This window comes from Lampetra fluviatilis, chromosome 33 (genome assembly GCF_964198595.1).
Source record: "Lampetra fluviatilis chromosome 33, kcLamFluv1.1, whole genome shotgun sequence".
Taxonomy (NCBI): Eukaryota; Metazoa; Chordata; class Hyperoartia; order Petromyzontiformes; family Petromyzontidae; genus Lampetra; species Lampetra fluviatilis.
Genome location: NC_136307.1, coordinates 7,285,554 through 7,305,889, shown reverse-complemented (window position 1 = coordinate 7,305,889; position 20,336 = coordinate 7,285,554). Strand labels below are relative to the sequence as shown.

General features: G+C 46.2%; 1 protein-coding gene across 3 annotated transcripts in view; it reads right to left on the bottom strand.

The window, feature by feature from the left end:
- Positions 1–14,572, bottom strand: part of LOC144944018 (mitogen-activated protein kinase-binding protein 1-like) — a 79,055-nt gene extending 64,483 nt beyond the window's left edge. For all 3 annotated transcript variants that reach the window (XM_078872002.1, XM_078872004.1, XM_078872003.1), the window contains exons 1-2: positions 13,980–14,572; positions 8,286–8,377 (exon numbers count right to left, since the gene is read on the bottom strand). In XM_078872002.1, the coding sequence (XP_078728128.1) occupies positions 8,286–8,377; positions 13,980–14,078 (191 nt within the window). In that variant the 5' untranslated portion in view covers positions 14,079–14,572. The remainder of the gene's footprint in view (positions 1–8,285; positions 8,378–13,979) is intronic.
- Positions 14,573–20,336: the final 5,764 nt, after the last annotated feature.

The following is a 20,336-nucleotide window of genomic DNA, read 5'->3' as shown; positions in this document are numbered from 1 at the left end:
ATGGCGCCAGCGGGTTTACCCCAAGGGGGAGGACGCCGCCTGGGCTTTGGGGAGGCAAGTAAAGGCACCAGGCTAAAGCCTCGCTCGGTTTCTGTTCATGCGGAGGGAGCAAATTTTCAGAGCATCAGGGATGCCCACATTAAAGTGACCATGCAGTGGTAGAAGGTGCAAAGGATGCCAGACTGCAAAAGCCACCCTCTGTCTGTATGGCCCCATGTGACCAACTCGACCACGCAAAAAAAGTGCAGCAGATTCGGTATCTTTGAAAATTATTTTCAGAAACATTTTTTGGCAGCGATTGGAGATCATGCATGGCCAGCACACAGGCCAGGGGTGGCAAACATACTACATCATGGGCGACATGCAATCCACAACTTCATTTCATAGGGCCCACAGCCAAAAAATGCTTACTACTCCAAAATGGCACGCAATATATACGTATTCATCACGGCAAGAATCTTGGCCACACTAATCGGATACTAGAGGAACATTTTTATTTTTTATTTTTTTAATTCACTTTATTTTTATCCTTATTTTTCTATCTACGTGAATTTACCAAAAGAACCAAAGAATATGAATTAAGAGAAATATTTTTGACTTTACAAAACCGTGAAAAAAAAATTTGTTGCACTCAATCACTTCTGTCACTGCAATGGGCTCATGGAATGACAGAAGTGATTGAAGTGTGTGTTAATGTGTAATTGTCGTTACCCGCCAAAGGTATTTGAGGGTCTTCAGTCACAAACAGGTTTCCCACCTCTGGACAAAGCCAAGGGGATGGCTAAGGACAAGACCACCCGAACCTATCGGTTTTTATTCTAAGCAAAGTGCTGAGCTGTTTCAATGCGAGGCGCCGTAGTTAATTTAAACGCAGCGTAACGTTCCGCGTTTTGACCTCACTTCCCCTACCCACTCTGAGCATCTTGTATTACGCCTTCGCGGTGTCTGCAGCAGCGTTGGCTGAGCAGACAAGCGCAGGAGCCAATCCACGAAGCACAAACAGCTTACGTCGCACTATTTGTACGGCTTCATTAATTATAGAGCGGCGCTCTAACCGATTTCACGTCTGGCACTTCTTATTAAAGATGAAGTAAGATTGCTCCCCATTCTATTCAAAACACACATAAACAAGCTGTCAAAAATAAGTTGCATATTTGTTAATGTCTTTACTAAAGCATGCATTCTCACAAAGATGATAGAAACACTATTTTCATTTACAAGCACAACCCTTTTTTTAATCCGCTGCTGGAGACTGTGTGGTCCATGGGGGTTATCTGACCATACCCAAGCACACCAATCGGTGCAATGGGTTGGTGAAGACAGCACAACAATAAATGTTGCTGCACCGCTCTCTGCTGCCCGCTGCATAGCCCCAAAGCGGCCCATCATTTGTTTTTATACGTGGCCGTTACCCGCGCAAGCGACACTACCCAGGCTCAAACCTGCTTAGCTTCCGAAATCAGACGAAAATCAGGCTTGTTCTGGTGCAATTTGGTCGCACACTTGACGGCTCAAACGTTATTCATAAATAATCCAACTGACCAGATGATAGCAATCTTTGCCTCTGACCTATTTCTGTTGTGGAGGCCATTTTAACAGCAATGACAAAATCACTCTTCTAGTTTGCAACACGACAGTCACAAATTGGCGGTCACGATTGGCTCGTTGGGACGCACCCAGGCACGCTTATTGTGACAAGAGCGCGCGCACGCACGCAGGCCGGACACTAAGAGACACTAACGGCCCTGATTCAGGCCTTGGCAAGCCTCGTGCACAGCTGTCATCATCAATCAGTCGCACGGGCAAGAGGCCACTTCCTGTCGTCCCACACAACCCTCTAAATTGCCAAGAAGAGAGTGCTACACAAAGCCCCCCTTTTCTTTTCTCGCGTGCTCACTCGTTCCATTTGTCCGTCGCCAATTTGCATGTCTTCACGGTTCACATCGGGTGGCCGAATGCCGCCGAGGCCGTGTGAGCCGCGCGGTTTCGTCTGCCTGGGCGCGCAGGTGCCTCCGATGCGAGGATTCTCCTTCGTTAGCGCGATCTGCGGGAGTGCGGAGAGCAGCACATGTTTGTGCTCGCGCACAAGTTATCGAGGAGAGGGGGGTGGGTGAGCGTGGGTGTACAGACAGCTGCGGTTCGGGAGAAAAAAAACAAGCCAATTACACCAATGGAATACCCGCAATCAACCCAATAATGTTGAAACCTGCTCAACCTGTGGCTCACGTGGTAAATTTGCAGTTCCAGGTTTGAAGAAGCAACTCTTGCTTTCATTTTGGCAGGCTCGGGTAATATCTCAAACTCATCATGACCACTGTTGCCGATGCCAACATACATCGCCATCGCTGCCTGCTTTCCTTCTGCTGAATCTTCCGTTCTCGACTCCAGTCCTCACGATCCACCTTGGGTTCGCATTTTCATGATTAGCAATCGTATCCATTCATATGCAAATCAATACTTTGCACTGCATGCACCTGATGGTTGTAAATCACAGCTAGCAGCACCATGATCGGTAATGTAGCTAAAACGCAGCAGTTTTACACGAGTCATGGATATGCTTCCAAGCAAGGGAGTATTTATCAAGTTATGTGCAAGAGAGTTATACTGGATAATTCTATCGATGCCGCCACACTTTGTTATTGCTTCCTTCCTTCCGCTGGATCCCATAGTTGTTGCAAAGTCAACACAGCAGCACCTTCAAGGTTTACTCTTACAGCATCCCACCATCTGGCTCTTGATCTTCACCTTGGGTCACTGACCTCTGGGTGCCACTCCAATGCCTGTGTCGTTAACAACGCCCTCCTCCATCCTTCATGCCTGTCCCGCCCATCACAACCTCCTTTTCACGATGCAATGTACAAAAGTTGTTGCTACGTTCTATAGAACCAACTTCCAAATTGCTTACCCTATCCTTCCACGAAATTCTAGCATCCTCCTGTGAAGATGGCTTAACTGATATCTGCTGGTAGCAGCTTCATCATCAGCACTTTCACATACTCATAGACCTCAGACTCACACAGAGACCCATAGACTCACACAGAAGTATAACGAGAAACTGGAATGTGCTGGAAGTGGCTTCATCACCATCAGCGCTTTCTCCAGCAGATGGGCGCTAGCAGCCCATGCAGCTTCCCAAGAGAACTGGTCCGGTGGGAGCCCAGCACATGTTGCCTTCGCATTCTAATTATCAATTAATCCTCCTCCACGTGTTATCACCCGAGACTGGAAGTCCCAAGGCGACGTTTGCAGCCTCCGCCAAACTGGAGCTTTGAGCCATCACAGACTTCAGTTGCAATCGCGAATTCTCATGCTGTGAGACTGTAACAGCTCACCTACAATTTAGCGCACACTGTAAGACAACGGTTGGAACTCTGCAACGGAAACTGACGCAGCTTTTCTCGCTGTTATCCACATTTTTTCCATACCGCGGGGTTACAAACCGCCGGGTATTCCTCACACTGAGACTTCCTTGCCAACGTTTTCATTTTAATTGAAAACAGACGCGTCCCCGTGGGGTGTCCTGTGCAATTTCATTGTAACGATGCTTGGATTCACAGATTAAATTATTGCGCTCGTGATAAATGCATAGAATCATATGCGTTTGAATCGATTTTTTTTACAATTAATACGATTAGAATATAACAATTATACTCCTTTACATACATATATTTGAATGTGTATTATATTATTGATATACATAGAATACATGTTTAATATATTTTTTTAAATATACCATTGTATTATAAAAAGGACTTGATGTTACCCAGATGGACATTGCGACAAAGAGTCGATGTCTCTTCTCAACGGGCCAGCACTTCGCCGATGCAAAGTAACACGCTAATGTGACACTTAAGCAAATGGGTTGCAAAAAAAACGGTGTACAAGCAAGACAAAAAGAGACAAACAAACGCAAACGAGATCAAGGTAAAGGCGAGACAAAATAAATGATTTATCCTTCAATCGAATCGTGGGGCTGGATCATGATAATTCAAACCTCCAAGGCAGATAAACCATTAAATGCACAGAACTAACATTGATGCTCCTTCACTCATAAAAGCGACCTAAGTTTTTTTTCGCTAGGCGCAAACTTGACCACAAACACAGAGCAAAAGAGTAGCCACAATTCTGCGACAAGAACTTTCAGCAATTAAAGCGTTGCCGGGACGCGTGGTATGCCCCCGCAGCTCTCTCCACGACACGGAATTAGTTCCGGTGTAAATGTGCCAAAATTTCCCGGGGGGAATTATTAGCAGATCCTCCGAGGCTGGGCATAGCATCTCGTCCTATCAGCTGCTACGGCGGTGAAAATTCATGTCAATTATTTTGGGAACACAGTCTCAAAATAAAATGTTGAAACCGCTCTTCAAAAAAGGTATATATTTTTAACACGCAATAATAATAAATGCAAGCGTGATGTGATATGTGCTTGAGTGAAGAGTACCACTTTGTGCCACTTAAAAATGTAACAGGACAGCAAAATCTTTGTCTTTTACGAACGTGGCAACATGGTCTTGAACACGCTTTGATGAACACGCTTTGATAAAACGCTACAGGTGCTGATATCTAAAACTATTGGCTCGATGCAAACGATTCCTAACGAAAACCAACAAACTACACTCGCCAACTAGAATCCCATGCAGCTCACCGAATTCAGGCCATATCTTACCGGTTAGTCGATATGTAAAAAACTACTTCTCCTTGGGACACGTGTCCACACACTCATCCCCTAAGTCCGTTTAAGTCCGGATTGCACAAATTTACCAGAGCGCCGGTTAAACACGGCAGACACAGCTGCATCAGGCGTCTGTTGACAATGAAGCCAACTCATCGACATTTTCCTCTCCGTGAAGGCTTTAAACATGCATGCATGCATCCCTCGCACTCCATCTGACATTTGCCGTTTAGGGCGGCAGAGAAACAAATGCCGTTCCATCTGCTTGTTAAACAGGTTATAAGTGTACTGCGTAGGTTTTCGTGGTTTAGCTGCATAGCTCTCCAGATGTATTTTCGGGTTGTGCCGCGTGTCCCCAAAGAAGCTCCAAGCATGTGGAGCGAAATGTCGGACACCGTGTCGAACAACACGCGGTCCTACCCGAAAAACACATCGGAGAGCTGCACACAGCACAACTGCAAAAACCCAGGCAGTTGTAAACTTCTCAGTCATTGGCTAGAAATCCATACATCGAGACCACTGCTATACCAAGTTGACATAGTTGCTCATAATAAAGGCACTATTGCTGACAATTGCTTAAAAAATTGCCCATTGCATCATGGCCTTAAGGTTTTTTTTTATTGTAATGCATAGCATCAGAGTGCTAGGTTATACATCTGTTAACACCCAAGCCACGAAGAATAGCCGGCCTTCCGAGCGTCACTGCAGCAGGCTGCAGCAAAGCTCCAACTTTCACACGTTTCGTTCCTCTAAAACTACCGCACCCAAGTGACAAATGCATAGGTCGGTTGGCAAAGCAGCAGCACACAAAACACGTGCTACGACGTAGCCCACCACCGTCAACGCTCACTCGCGCTTTCCACATTCTTGGGAAGCGCGCACACACTCGACAGACGCCAAAAACACAAACGTTTCCAATTAAGTTAAGATCAAAAGGCACGAGCCTCCATCTGCGCAGCTGTCGGCAATAGCGGTGCTCGTCACACGCAACGGCAGCGGACGGACAAACGTGGAACTCACAACCCTTACGTGAGAGTGGAGAGCGGCAGCTGCTACTCCTCGTGGTGCATAAGTGGGTCAGCCCCTCAACTGTCTGAGGGTTGTTACGTCCAGTCATGTGGCACAAGTCAATGACACTACGAGTCATGAAAAACAAATACTTAACTTTGAGCGACCTGGGTTCGAACAACTTACGAGCGAATCCTAACCGACACCAATGCCGTCCAAGGCACTGGTGTCATAATATTGCCTCTGATGGTACAGATGTTGTTATTGCTGCACATAAAAATGAGAGATAGTGGCTGTGACAGGAGATTTAAAACTGGGGTGAGATAATCATGAGGGGACAATGTCACCTAAAAAAAAATTTTTCGTACTGCTTAAAACCACCAATGAGGCAGATGCTAGAAATTCCCAGGGTGCAATTACAAACATCTGGGGCCTGTTCTTTTGCTTCCATGTGGAACTCTTTACATTGTCCAATAAGGGAATGTATGCCAGTCCCAAGATTTTTTTTTTAAATCCACCTGTTTAGCACGGCATTTACAAATGAAGATTAACATAGTGATGCCAAAGTTATAGATTTAGATTAACCTGCTTAATTATTCTAATTGCATTTTTTTAGTTATTGAACAATTATAGCAGGGGCCTTGATTTTAGAAAAGCCCTATTACTTAAATAAAGTGTTGACTGATTGACTGTGAGAGCAGGTGAAAAGTTCTTTGCACATTTACTCTAAAAATTAAATTTGCCCTCACTGCTCTAGACCAGCATTGCTGAGATCCTGGGTTCAATTAAGGATTTCGGCAGTCAGTGGTTGAAACTGGTTTTGAACCAGAGCGAGTTCAGCCTCAGCCTTGCCACTGCTGCATCTATTTGCATTCATGGTTTTAATTTATAAAAATTCTAGCCACGACAAAAATGTGTTTGACTGCCATACGATGAACATTTCTCCGCGCCAAGCCGTGTGGGTAGTGCATGCCCTTGTAAGTGAATAAAGAGTAATTTGAGAGAATTCAGAAGTAGTTATGTGCTTGCTACTTATGTGGGCCATTTTTAAACACAAAGAGAAATTCACACTACGGTCTGAATATACTGATAGCACACTGGGAGAAATAACAAAATTATTAATAATTATCAATTGCATGGCAAGCTTTAGTAACACATGAACCAACATTGAAACTGCTACGACATTGAACAGAAGTCATGAAAATAAGAATAATTATTTATTTACTCAAGAAAGCCCAACTGAGAGTTGTGGTATTGGGATGTTTGGCCAACGCCAATGAATGTTTTTCGTTATGGAAATATACCAGAAAACCCAGAGAAAATCCTTGCAGAACAGGAAAACATATCAACTCCACACACAGGAGGCACACGAGTCAGGAATCGAAGCCAGGTCTTACTTTCTGCGATGCACAAGTGTTACACTGTGCCAATGCCATGGATAATAAATTGCACCTCGTCAAAATTGTACCAGGTCACGAAAAAAAAAACTAGAGCAAAAAATAGAAATGAATGTAGTTTTTTTTTAATTATGACATTTGCTCTCACACGAGTAGGTACTGGAGTGTGTATGTATGTGTAGAGGAGTAGTGTGATGACGTGACGTCATGAGCGCTGAGATGCGATGACGTCATGTCATGAGCACCGGAGGTGGATATCGGGAAGAACGAGGGCGGGTCCGAGAAAGGGGGAGGAGCCGCCCAAGGGGATACTTAAGGGGGTAGGGCTCAGAGAAGTCTGTAAGAGCCGGCTAAGGTTACGTGGGGTGCTGCTCTCCTCGGTCGGGCGGTGTTGGCTGAACCCCCGTCCCGACTCGAGTGAGAAGAGCCCAAGAGGATAGCCGAGGCTAAGGACAGATTAGAGCCCGAGGTCCACGTGAAGGACCGAGTGTAGAGACACCTACCTCTGGTGTAAGTTGTTACCTTGTGTTTAAATAAACCGGCGCAAATCCTTACTAGAAGGTCTGTCTTCGAGTCATTCTGCACTACAAAACATATGTACATGTACTTGTGATTAGTCCACTTGCGCTATTGACCTGGCAACCCGAATTCCATTCCCACTCATGACCAAAAACAGTGATGAATATTTCGACTTGTCATGAGCTCCCCCTCGGTCGACTCAGTCTTAAATTAGTACCTGGTGCGATGTGTAAATATCAACACTGACGAGACAAAGGCATGGTGCTGGCCACCCCCACCTATCCCCACGTGTACCGTGCCAGCCTTCATTAGGTGTTTGCGAACAACACTTGCCCCAACAGTTCATTAAAAGGCTGTAAAAGGGGGGTCTTTGTCGTTGCATTGGGGGGCGGTGGCAGTGGTGCTCGGCCTACCCTAGGTCAGCTCGGCCTAAGATGAACACCTGGTGCAGTGTGTGAAAACATCAGCGCTGAGGACGCAAAGGCCAGCCAGGCATGGTGCTGCCCCACACCACCGCCTTGTGCACTGCGCTGCCTTCTATAGGTTCTCACTACCAACACTTGCCCCAGCAGCCTGTTAAAGGTCACACGGGGGGATATTTGTCTTTGATCTGTGTGTGCGCGCAAGTGCGAGCGAGCGAGCGGTCGAGCAGCAGTGTGCATACAAGCCAGTAAAACCGGCCTACTCACCCTGCTGGGTAGGCAAGGAGACCCGACTTGGGCTCGCAGGCCAGGCCACTGCTGGAGGTCACCGTTATGCCCAACACCTTCTCGAGCGTCACCTTGAGAATGAGAAAAACAACACTGTCGCTTTGTCTTCATCCCAGATTGAGCTTCCCACAGCCACAACTCAAAAACACTCGATACATTTGCAATGAGCCCCGGCTCATGATCCTAATGACCACAAATTAGCCCAATCTCGTCAAATCTTGGAAGCTAAGCAGGATTAAGCCTCATTAAGCACTCGGGGCAGGAGACTGCATGGGAATGCGACGTACCGCAGGCTTGGGTTGCGAGGGGTCCAGGAGATGTAGCTACAACGATGAATTCAAGACGCTCTATGTAAAGCTTTGAGAGCCGCCCTCTCGTATGCATGGGTTTTCTCCGGGTACTCTGGTTATCTTCCGGATAGCAAACACTCATGATGGAATTGGACAAATATCCCAATGTTGCAGGACCCTCCTGGAGGAAAAGTCTCGAGACTCAGCAAGGCTATCCTGGGTAAAGGGCATTAGTTATTGTAAAATAAGAATCGCATAGGCTATAGTTGTTGGCTATGGCTCATTCGCTCTTCTTACATAATATACAAGGACAGTGCTCGATACTTCACGCGACAATATGTTTTTGCTGTAAGGCAGCATTAAATGATGCATGTGGCAAGCTTTATATGTGTGCACTACTGGCAATGAGCACTTTTCAATGTTTCCCAGTTACACATAACAAACAACAATCACATCCACTATTCTCCACGAAGCAGCTGTCACACTACAGCACATGTATCTCAACTGGCTTGAGCCAGGATGTGCCAGGTCAGTTGCACTTGGAGGCCACGTAAAGATGAAAAGATTCACAGGTTGGTGGTCACGGGTCAGACACAGGTGTTATGAGTTACCAGACCAGATCGCACATACACATTCACGATCACACCGATGTATTTTTTTTTATATAACCATGATGAAACACATGTTACACAACACACTGTAATGGGACACCAGGCACAAACTGATATCTTTGAAAATGGATAGAAAAAAGTTATGTTATTCATTTTTTTTATATTATGTTATTCAGTTAAGAGTTTAATAGGGAAATGTTGTACTATATTTCCCAAACCCATGCAGCATCACAGCTGGCAGATGAATGATTTGCCCATATTCTAATCCAGTATATATTTACATTATACAATATAAATGTGCAAACAGTGCAAAACAAGCTTTTCAACTGTGCACAAACATTTGCCAACTTGTAATAGGGACAATAAAAAGGTTTTTTTTATAAATTTGTTCGAATCTTTCACAATTTTATCCAGAAAACATCGATTGACGATATATCATATATCATCATTGCAGTGAAGATCTTCGTGTTTTAATGGCTCTTTGGAAGGGGATCCAAAGAACAACTGCTGAGATCCCTATATGTGACCTCTGTTTCACAGAGTAGGGAGAAGACGGGACTTCCTCAAGCTCCTCTGCCACCGAGTGTAATCTTCACCCCATTAAAACCGATATTTATCAGTCTCAAGAGCTCAAATTTAGACAAATTAAGTGCAAAACTGAAGTTAACGTAACGAGTTTTTTTTGTACCGTCATTAGCGTCCCTGCTCAGCCTATCAACTCGCTAAACTTGAGAAAGCAATTTAAATCACAGGATGGCTAAATCAACATATTCGATCCCAGGTTCTCCACGGCGCTTTGATCTCTGAGCCAGCCAGCCCCCTTGCTGAGAACAAGTTAAAAGAGTGCAGTTGTTTAATTGGGCACAATTCACACTGCAGTCGAGTGGTATACGAGCCCACTGTGGTTTGCATAACGCAATGCCACAGTCACGCAACGCAGCAACAGCATCGCGATGGGCTGTTCAATTATGTGCAGCGTACACCAAAAAGTCACTTCGCAGGCCGCAGGCATCTTGGCAAACAGCGAAAACCATCATCACCGCTCAAATGGCTCGCGCTGCACAGGCCGACTATCACGACAGCTGCACTCCTAGTCAAAAAACGCTTGCGACAACCAGAACATCCGCGCACCTGTGCCTGGAGGCAGAGGCAGCTTCTCTGAACTGAGTGCACTTTTGGTAAAGTGTCACTGAATCATTTGAACCATCTCGAATTTCTAGTTTAAAACTTCCCCCCCCGTTGAAGGACACCTCTTCAAACTTTTTACCCAAATATCCACCAGACTGTAAAAGGCACTGCCCCACTCTTCAATTTCTCTGTACACTTACGGTAATTGCTGTTTTCCTAAGCTCAACTTTGCCAAACATGGTAATCTGCGATGATAATTAGGCCACTGCCTCCCGCTGGCTGACAGTGTGGCCTTGCAGCAGTCTCACCTCGCTATTTTCAGACTGAACTTTCTGCCCTTTTGGCCGACACCTCGGCATCTCCCACACGTTATTTCGTACAACGACCGGCCAAATTGTGCTGACCGGTGTTGTGGGTGGTGCAGTGTTAATCCAGATTGCACGATGCACATCGCTCACAATGCTCCGCTTCGTTCACCAGGGCTTACGTTGTTTTATTGCTGAGAAATACAAAACAGGGCCCAACTGGCAGGGTAAGCAGTTGTTTTTAGGGAGCATCTCCGTTGCCTGCTGTAAATCTGCGCGGGCACCAATAAACCCAGGCCTGCTGCCATTTGTCTGAAATTGAAGACGATACGGCCGGAATGGGAATAAGCGGTGAGGGTCCCCATGGTTTCGCTGCCGAAAAAGTCATCACAACTGTAGAGCAAGATAAATGGTGCGTGCCAATATCAGGGGGCAGCCTTCGCAATACACACCTCGTGTTAATACACACAATGACTCACTCGCCATTCTAAATCGTAAAAATGCACTCCACCAGCACTGCAAATGCCAGACAAATACGCCTACATTAAAACTGCAGCATTAACATTTTCTATTTATATTTGAAAAGTGTGAAAAATGACCTTTAAATCGTTTAGTTGCTCATGCAATCCGACTGGTACAGTAGTCGCGTCAAGTTAGATATTTTCTTTTTAAATGACTGTACCTCACAAACAAAGCTCTGTTGTAATTGTCCAGAGTAAACTTTAGAACACAACCAACAATTAGAGACACTGGATAATTATTTTGTTTACATTAACACATCACTTAGCATTGGGGTTTTGAAGCAGAAGAGAGAGGAATGTTTGTACATTATTTTCCTCGGCAGTTTTCAATAGATACATTGAAATGTTTAGAACCCAGACATGCCATTCGGGGAAAAATGTTACAAATGGGGCAGAACACATTAAGCTTGCGCCAAGAGAGGACGGAACAGTACGTGCAGTAAGAGTATCACTGTGTCAATGAAATACAAAACCCGCAAACAAAAATGCACATTCAGCAAGAAACAAACGTCTCATCTAAATTAAAACTTGTACCCCAAAGCGAGCTCTAACGTTCAGTTAAGCCACAGCCATGAGGGGAATTGCAAACAAATATGATTCTTTAAAAGTAATGCCCGTAATTCGACATAAAAGCGGGCCTGCTTCAAGCACACAATGCATTTATTAAATGGATTTCTTGGATGGGATCAATGTGAATAGTGAAGCAGTTTGTTTTGATCCCAGAGAAGTTGGGGGCCAGCCTATATTCGTAGAATTTCCCCGTAAAAAAACGGTTCGTGTGATGGATGGCTTATAAAGAAAGACAAGATACCCAAGAGCCCTACTTCCATCCTCTTTCCACGAATCGAAACCAACTAAACAACAATCTACAGCACAGTTTAACACGGAGACTTTCGCGACCAATATCATCCATAACAGAGGTTTTTTTGAGTGAGATCACGTAAATATATAAATGTGTCGTTAAAACCTGTCACCACCCGACACAGCCAACTAGTAAGGGTTATCACGTAAACAGAACGTGGCCAATTCGTCACAAGTACAGCACACCGGTGTGTTGGAGAGCCAAGCCACAACATTTAAAATCAGATTGTCGGGTGGTGGCGGGTTTTAACAACACTTTTATATATTTACGCCATCTAACCCCCCAAAAAAACCCTCTATTATGAATCTACAGCACCTTCCAGAGTTCCAAAACACGAGGATCTACACCAGCCAGCACTCGAGTTATTCGTGTGCTGGGGGAGTCGCAGAAGGCACGGTAACGTCATGATGGTCCAAAACTTCACATGGAAATGAACCCACTGCTGCTATGCACCAAGTGCCTCTAAGCAGCTTAAAGGATAAAGATTAACATTGCGGCAGCAGCAATGCTTGCGGCGTTATTCCACCCTGCCTCGGCCAGTTACCGTAATTCTTTTTCCACTTTGTGTTGTTGTTTAATAACAACCGTGTCCGGAGTGCTCAACACACACACGCGCCACCATGGTCTCTTGCAGATGTAAAATGATCCGCATGAGAGAGGGTGAGAGGCATCTTGTTAGTAGTGGTGACCGGGTGTAGAAAAAGCCCACAGGAATAAACTCCTTTCGTACTTTGGGTTTACCATGCACTGTCCATGTCAGCCCGCTGCTAGATGAGCACCTCACAATGCCAGCTTCTTAATTTGTCACGAGACCCAAAATATTCCATTGTCAGACTAAGATCTTGTGCATGGCTCGTATGATGGATTATTATTCCACGTTATAATATAACGCAGATACAATATATTTAGCTGGAGCGAAACTTTACGTTTTTAAACATAAACGAGGGCATACAGCTAGATGTTGATCGCCCCTTGCCCTCATTTGCGTGAGCTCTATTCTCATTTGGGTTAAGCAACAACCATCACTTTGGTGAGCTCTGTCCTCATGTAAGCCTCGCCCTCACCACAACACACTTGGGCAAGCTCTCCATTTCACTTTAGCATGGCCCCAAAACTCAATTGGGTTAGCTTTACACCCTTTCCCAACAATAGCAACAATCCAGACATGGACTAACTATACCTTCCCCTCATTTAGGCGTATCCCACTCACCTGGGCTAACTCATCCCTCATGTAAGTATAGCCACAACACGAACTTGGAACATCTCAAATACACCGACGTTTTAGAAACCGCCACACGATGGCTTTACTTTGCTCGACTCACTTTAGGCAGCTATAATGTCCATAAAGCCTGGCCGTAATCATCACAATCCGCCTAGTTATAAACGCCTTAGGCCAGGCACCGTAACGACCCTCAACATCATGGGCAAACTCTACCCGAGTTTAAGCCTAACCCCAACAATCTACCCTCACTTCAGCCTCGTCCTAAACCCTCATCCGCTTGGGCTCGCATTATCACAGCCACCCCACTATTAGCAAACAACCTTCGCATGAATCATTAAGATGTCGCAACTGACAGGAAATATTATTCACGAGAACAGACCAGACATTTCACTCGTCGGTACCACCCAAGGCAGAATAACTTTAGCGGTTCTACTTTGTTTATGCGGCCAATGACAGTGAATTGTGCGATAACCATTTGAAATGAGTGGTCTATACAATAATTCACTCTCATTAGCCATGTAAGTGAATCGTTACTTTATAAAGTTCTGCTACCTTCGGTGGTACCAATTTCTGCCGCGGATCATTGACTAGCTTAGCCATCAACCCCAACGATGACCTATGGAGCAAGTGCTTATTATATAGCTCCAAGCTGAAAACATGCGTTCAGCTCCCCTACCATCCCTGTGTAACCCCTTAAAGTCCCACACTTGTACAACAACAAACCCCTTGCTTACCCGCTCGGTGAGAGGCGTGGGCTTCGTCTTCTTCAGGGACAGCGACGGAGAGCGAAGCAGACGCCGGATCCTCGTGGTGATGGCACTACCGTCAGCCATGGCTACAACGACCGCGATATTGAACTTACAATCAAGCCTCGTCTCCTCCTCACCCCGAGCTCAACAAACACTGCCACGGAGTGACACTGCCACCACGGGATAGCCGCCCTCGTCTTTGCCACTCGAGACCACTTGTACGGAGATAGTCGTGGGGGGTGGAGAGCTGGGGGTGGGGTTGGGGAGAGATGGCACCTCCTCCACCAACACGTGCCGGGGTACCCCTCACTTCCCCCGGCAGCGCTTCTATTCGAGGCCGGTGTTTTGTTAGGCCGCGCGTCCGCGTCTCGCTGGACATGCAATGTGGGGTGGGGGGGGGGTCAGCCGATGGGAGCGAGCTGGCAGCTCGACACGACGACGCTCATCGCCGTGGTCGTCTCCTGGCCATGTTCGTGGTCGAGCGAGGCGGTCGCGGCAGACGAAAGCGGACGGAGGCAGTCGCGACGACGGCTGTGGTGGTCGCGTTGGAAGCGGCGGCGGCTGCGGCTGCTGCTGCCCGAGGGGGCGGGCCGAGCCACGGCGCCGCCTCCCGCCCGAGGCCCAATGGGGGCCCGAGACGGGGAGGTAATTAGAATACGAACTATATTTATTTAAATAATAATAATAACGCATTTTTTTTAATTCGTGATTTAATTGATACATTTTCTTTTATTATTTTTTTTTACCTACGTGACTTTACCGAAAAAACCTGAGTATGAATCCTTGCAGTCACGAAAGCTTCAAATCTAGAATTATATTTATTTAAATAATAATAACACATTTTATTTAATTCGTGATTTAATTGATTGATTTTCATCTATTATTATTATTTTATTTTTTATTTTACCTACGTGACTTTACCTAAAAAACCTAATCCTTGCAGTCACGAAAGCTTCAAATCTAGAATTATATTTATTTAAATAATAACATCTGTGAGGAAATGTCGATAGGGATTCATATAAATTGCCGTTCAATTGTACGGTATTATAAAAAAAAAAATCTGCGGGTTTAATTTGTGAAAGGGCTTCCGCCGTGAATCGTCGTTGTGTTGGGGTGTTATTGAGGAGGGGTGGTTATTGAGGAGGGGTGGTTATTGAGGAGGGGTGGTTATTGAGGGGTGGTTATTGTCATCGTGGTGACAATTGGTGGCCCTGGGTCCCTGTTCGCTAATGGGACCTCGGCTGGTCTAAATTAAAGTTTCAATTTCAGTGGGAACCGAACGCAACGCTGCTCCATGGAATAATCCAACGGCACCAACACATTCCCCTCGTTTATCATTTATCTTTTTAATTTATAGGATGACGTTCAACTTTCAAGGCACCGCACACAGTCGTCACCCTCATTTTTTAAATCCTTTATATTAAGTTCGCTTGCTTGCTTAGGACCGTGCAAATCTTTCGGTCGTTTTTTAACCCACTTCCCGTGATCCAATCGAGCTGACATTTTCCACACAAACTCGTTGTGCGTGACAATTAATGTTCGTGAAAATTTTTTTCCTAAATTTTACACTTTTTAGGACAAAATTTTTATATTTAATTACCAATTGCTTAATGGTGCAATGCAATCATCTGACCCATAGGTGGCAGCCATCTCAAGCCAGAGGACGAGAGGACTCTAGCCGCCACGCATATAAAGGATTTATAGTGAAAAACTTTGTTTTTACGGGTTATACTTATTGTCAATCCACTGCTGGATGAGGGCTTCCTCCCCGCGCCGTGCGAGTCGTCGAAATTCAATGACCATACTTCACCACGCCGGTCATCATGATAAAGAACGGGGATCGCAGCCGGTCATCTCTCCACCGAGCAGTGTCCGGCTTTAAAACGCGCTTAGCTTATCACAATGTATGGAAACGGGAGTCGAAAACTACGAATCAAACTTGAAAACTATTCACAAGCACCTGGCGTCGCGACATCCCCGAAACAACGTGTTGTATTATAATAACCTCTATTTAGACACATATGTAAATATATATATATAATACAACTCTACACAGCTGTTTTTTAACCGTGTGCCGCGTGTTTTTTTACAACAACAACAACCTACCATCACGGGGCCGTGTTGAACAGACGAGCGAGTAAATTGCCCCATCAAATCCGGCCAACGCGACTTTTGAGTTTCCATCCCACAACTCTCACATCAGCTGTTTGTGATACAGGAACAGCCCTTCCCCTCCAACTCCCCCCACTCCACACCCTTCAACAACCCTCATTGACCAGCGTGGTGAAGTATGATCAAACACCGCCCCCCAACTCCCCCCACTCCCCACCCTTCAACAACCCACATTGACCAGCGTGGTGAAGTATGGTCAAACACCCACCCAACTCCCCCCACTCCCCACCCTTCAACAACCCGCATTGACCAGCGTGGTGAAGTATGGTGAAACACCCCCCCCAACTCCCCCCACTCCCCACCCTTCAACATCCCGCATTGACCAGCGTGGTGAAGTATGGTGAAACACCCCCCCCCAACTCCCCCCACTCCCCACCCTTCAACATCCCGCATTGACCAGCGTGGTGAAGTATGGTGAAACACCCCCCCCCAACTCCCCCCACTCCCCACCCTTCAACAACCCGCATTGACCAGCGTGGTGAAGTATGGTGAAACACCCCCCCCAACTCCCCCCACTCCCCACCCTTCAACAACCCACATTGACCAGCGTGGTGAAGTATGGTCAAACACCCCCCCAACTCCCCCCACTCCCCACCCTTCAACAACCCGCATTGACCAGCGTGGTGAAGTATGGTCAAACACCCTTCCCCCCCCCCACTCCCCATGGCCAACACGGCATAGGGAAGGTGGGGATGGGAGAGATTCATCCAGTAGTGGTTTGACAAAGGGCTAGAAATATATCTTTTTTGCGTTTGTTTTCATTTCATAATGTCAATCACTCATCAATACAGATTATTATTGCTGCAAGTGAGTCCATCTTATATTCTTTGGTTCTTTCGGTGAAGTCAAGTCGATGGATGGAGGGGAGAGGCCGGATTTACGCCACGAGGGATCTCGTTTGGTTGGAGGTTTTCCACTGCCGGTAAAGTGGACGGAGGGGACGTTCCGTGTTTCATCTTCGCGGGGAGCCCCCACGGGAAAGCCTCCTTCTCCTCGATCTAAACAAACTGGTTTATTTTTTTCTGCCGGCAATAAAGACGACGTGCACTTCTTTGAGTCGCGCAAAGTTATCTGCACAAAAAAGATTAAACATCCCGCTTCAAATGCATGCGCGAACGAGTGGCTGTTGCAAGCGACTCTTTTGAAATCCCTGCTTTTTGGCGTGCGTAGTTGCGTTCAACAAATGAAGCCTCAAAGTGGAGGGATTTCCAAAATCCCAATCATCGACACCACGCACCGCTGCTCGTGTTGAGAAAGGCCAACTCAAGTTCTTGGATCTTTCGGTAAAGTCACGTAGAAGGGAAATAATAAAATAATAAAACAGCTCTTATTCACCTAAGGACGGCTGCTTGTGTTGTGGCCGAAACGTCGTGAGAATTTAATGTTTTATTTTCATTATTTTATTATTTCCCTTCTACGTAACTTTACCGAAAGATCCAAGAATATGAATCCCTGCAGTCACGAAAGCTTTAAATCGAAGCCCAACTCAAGGTCACCTCGGGATTTCCATTGCCTGGGTGCAGAACTAATTTATCATCGTAGGTTAAACGTTGAGTTTTATAAGGGCACCACTGGGTGACCAGCCCCTCCCCTCCCCACCCAGCCCCACCCAGCCCCACCCCTCCCACCCCCCACCAGCCCCACCCCTCTCACCCCCCACCCAGCCCCACCCTCCCCACCCAGCCCCTCCCCACCCTCCCCTCCCCACCCAGCCCCTCCCCACCCAGCCCCACCCTCCCCACCCAGCACCTCCCCACCCTCCCCTCCCCACCCAGCCCCTCCCTGCACGACGGACACAATAATCCCCTGTGGGCTGGTGTAACCAGGAGGTTCCTACCAGTATAAGTCTATGGTGAGTCGTATGTGTCTCAGATGTGAGCCTGAGTGTGTCGACGTCACAAAGCGCCAATGAAGACAATGACATCGCAAATCCGGTTGCTCAACGAATCCACCTTTCGGATATTCCCCGCACGAATACAAATTACGTCGTTACACGTTGGATGAACCTGATGATTGTATATATATATACACGCATGTCCCCAGGTGACTCAGAAAGTGCTCATCAATTTGCATCAGAGCCCGATATCACGTGGGACAACTCGAAAACCCGTGTTAAGTGTGTACGTTGATTTTCATTCGCACGCATGATCCTGTTTAGCCAGTTTCCCGGCTTTTTTACGAGGGAGATCAGTGTTGCGTGAGTACAACGACACATTAAAAACGTCAATATTGCAGAGAACGAGTACAGGGCCCTTAAGGAATATTGCACAACGAACAAACGAGGCATTTGACGGTCGTAAAGGAAACACGCAAGTCAAAAACGGTGCAAGTGTAACTTTAAAAAAGTTAGGTACATGCGCAGCAGGTAAGCTCTATATTTTAGTCTAACAGTAACATAAATACGCGTAAATCGAAAAAAGCACACGTGCCAAAAGCAGTTAGGTACAGGTGGCAGTAAGCTCTGTGTTTCGGTGTGATGGGGAAGTGCAGAGGGGGAGTAAAAAAAAAGATTTGGCATGACATTTCACGTGGCGCGCCCACCCTCTAGTGGCAGCGAATTGCTCTACACATCCTGACACGGAGAACCAAACATGTTGGACATTGAATACAAATATATATATTTTTTTAACTTTTTAAAAACACGCTTTTATGAAATGTACTAGTAATGGCAGAACTCCACGACTCCAGGAAGTGGCCCCGAAGCTTGCCATAACGTAAGGGACCGTGGGCAATTACAGCCAACGTCAGTTGACCGTGGACAATTAGACCCAAGCGAAACATAACATATAAAATATATTTCTTAAAAATAAAAATATATTTTTATGATAGAATATAGTATTGTCATCAGTATGACATAAGTATACCAAGTTTGCAGTCGATACCACATTGGGAAGTGGGTTAAAATTGAGTTACAAGATTTGAGGATACAACGACAACAGTGAGTTAGAAGAAAGCATGTAAAAATTAACCCGTAAAAACACGTGTCAGAAAACACCTGCTGGAAAGAGGCATAATATGGACTCTTAATTAAAGTAATGTATGTTGAACTTCTTTCGCACCATTCGTGGCCAAGCGTGCTAATCGGAGGTGCTTGGGACAGGATACGTCACCGGAAGGGACTGGGTGGTTGACACTAAGGACAGGGTGGACAGAGTTGTCAGCCAAAGGAGAGAACACTCATGAGAAGGTGTCGATTGTGGAGATGGAGCAATGAAAGCAGCTCGTGTGCAACGCATATGTCATTGGTATCGGTCAAACCTGAACATTCAGGACCCTACTGGGTAAATAATAACATTATTCTATTGACTGGTGAATGCTTTGGCAGGACACGTCTCTCGACGGGAAGGTTGAGACTTACAACAGAATGGCAACAAATGGAGAGAACACACCAGGAGAGCACACTCTCTGTGGAGATGGAGCAATGATATCGGCTCACGTTCTGGAGTCAGATGGATTGTGACATCGCACGACCACCATGGATGTCGACTTCTAGGGGATAACGTCATCCAGCAGTGGATTGATGATGGACGATTATGATAAAAACCTGGTATATGTGTAGTGACATAAGAAGGGAGGGGCTGCTGGGGGCTCTGGGTTCCCAGGTGGGTCCAGACGCTTAAGCCTCTGGGCGCCAGGCGTTGAGTTCCCAGGGGGTCCAGACGCTTAATCCCCTTGGCGCCGCCAAAGGGGTGGGGCTGTGTGTGCTCTGTGGGATATCTGGGGGCGCACACGGCCCCACCCCTCGTTGGACCAGGCATAAAAGGAGAGCTCCCTGGACGATCGGGGCCCAGTTGTAACTCAAGACCCAAGACCCACGACCAGCCATCTGAAGACCCTGGGATGCTGTGAGAGCCAGCGCTGGGACTCTGGAACTCCCGACTCGACGACCTTGTGAGGGCGAGTTCCGGAGCGTAGCCAGAGTAGAGTATCTAGGCTGTGTAGCTAGGCTGTGTAGCTAGGCTGTAACAGAGTATCAGGACTGTTGGACTGTTGGAGTGTTGTATTGTAATAAAGAAGTTACCTCTACAAGTGTCTCCGGAACCTGTTACATATGCATTGCCACACCATCAATGAAAAACTCACGTTGTTCATTTACTGCCTTAAACGGAACATACGTAAGAAGTTCAACATTCATACATAACAAGTGATATTTTGGGTAATGGAATTTCT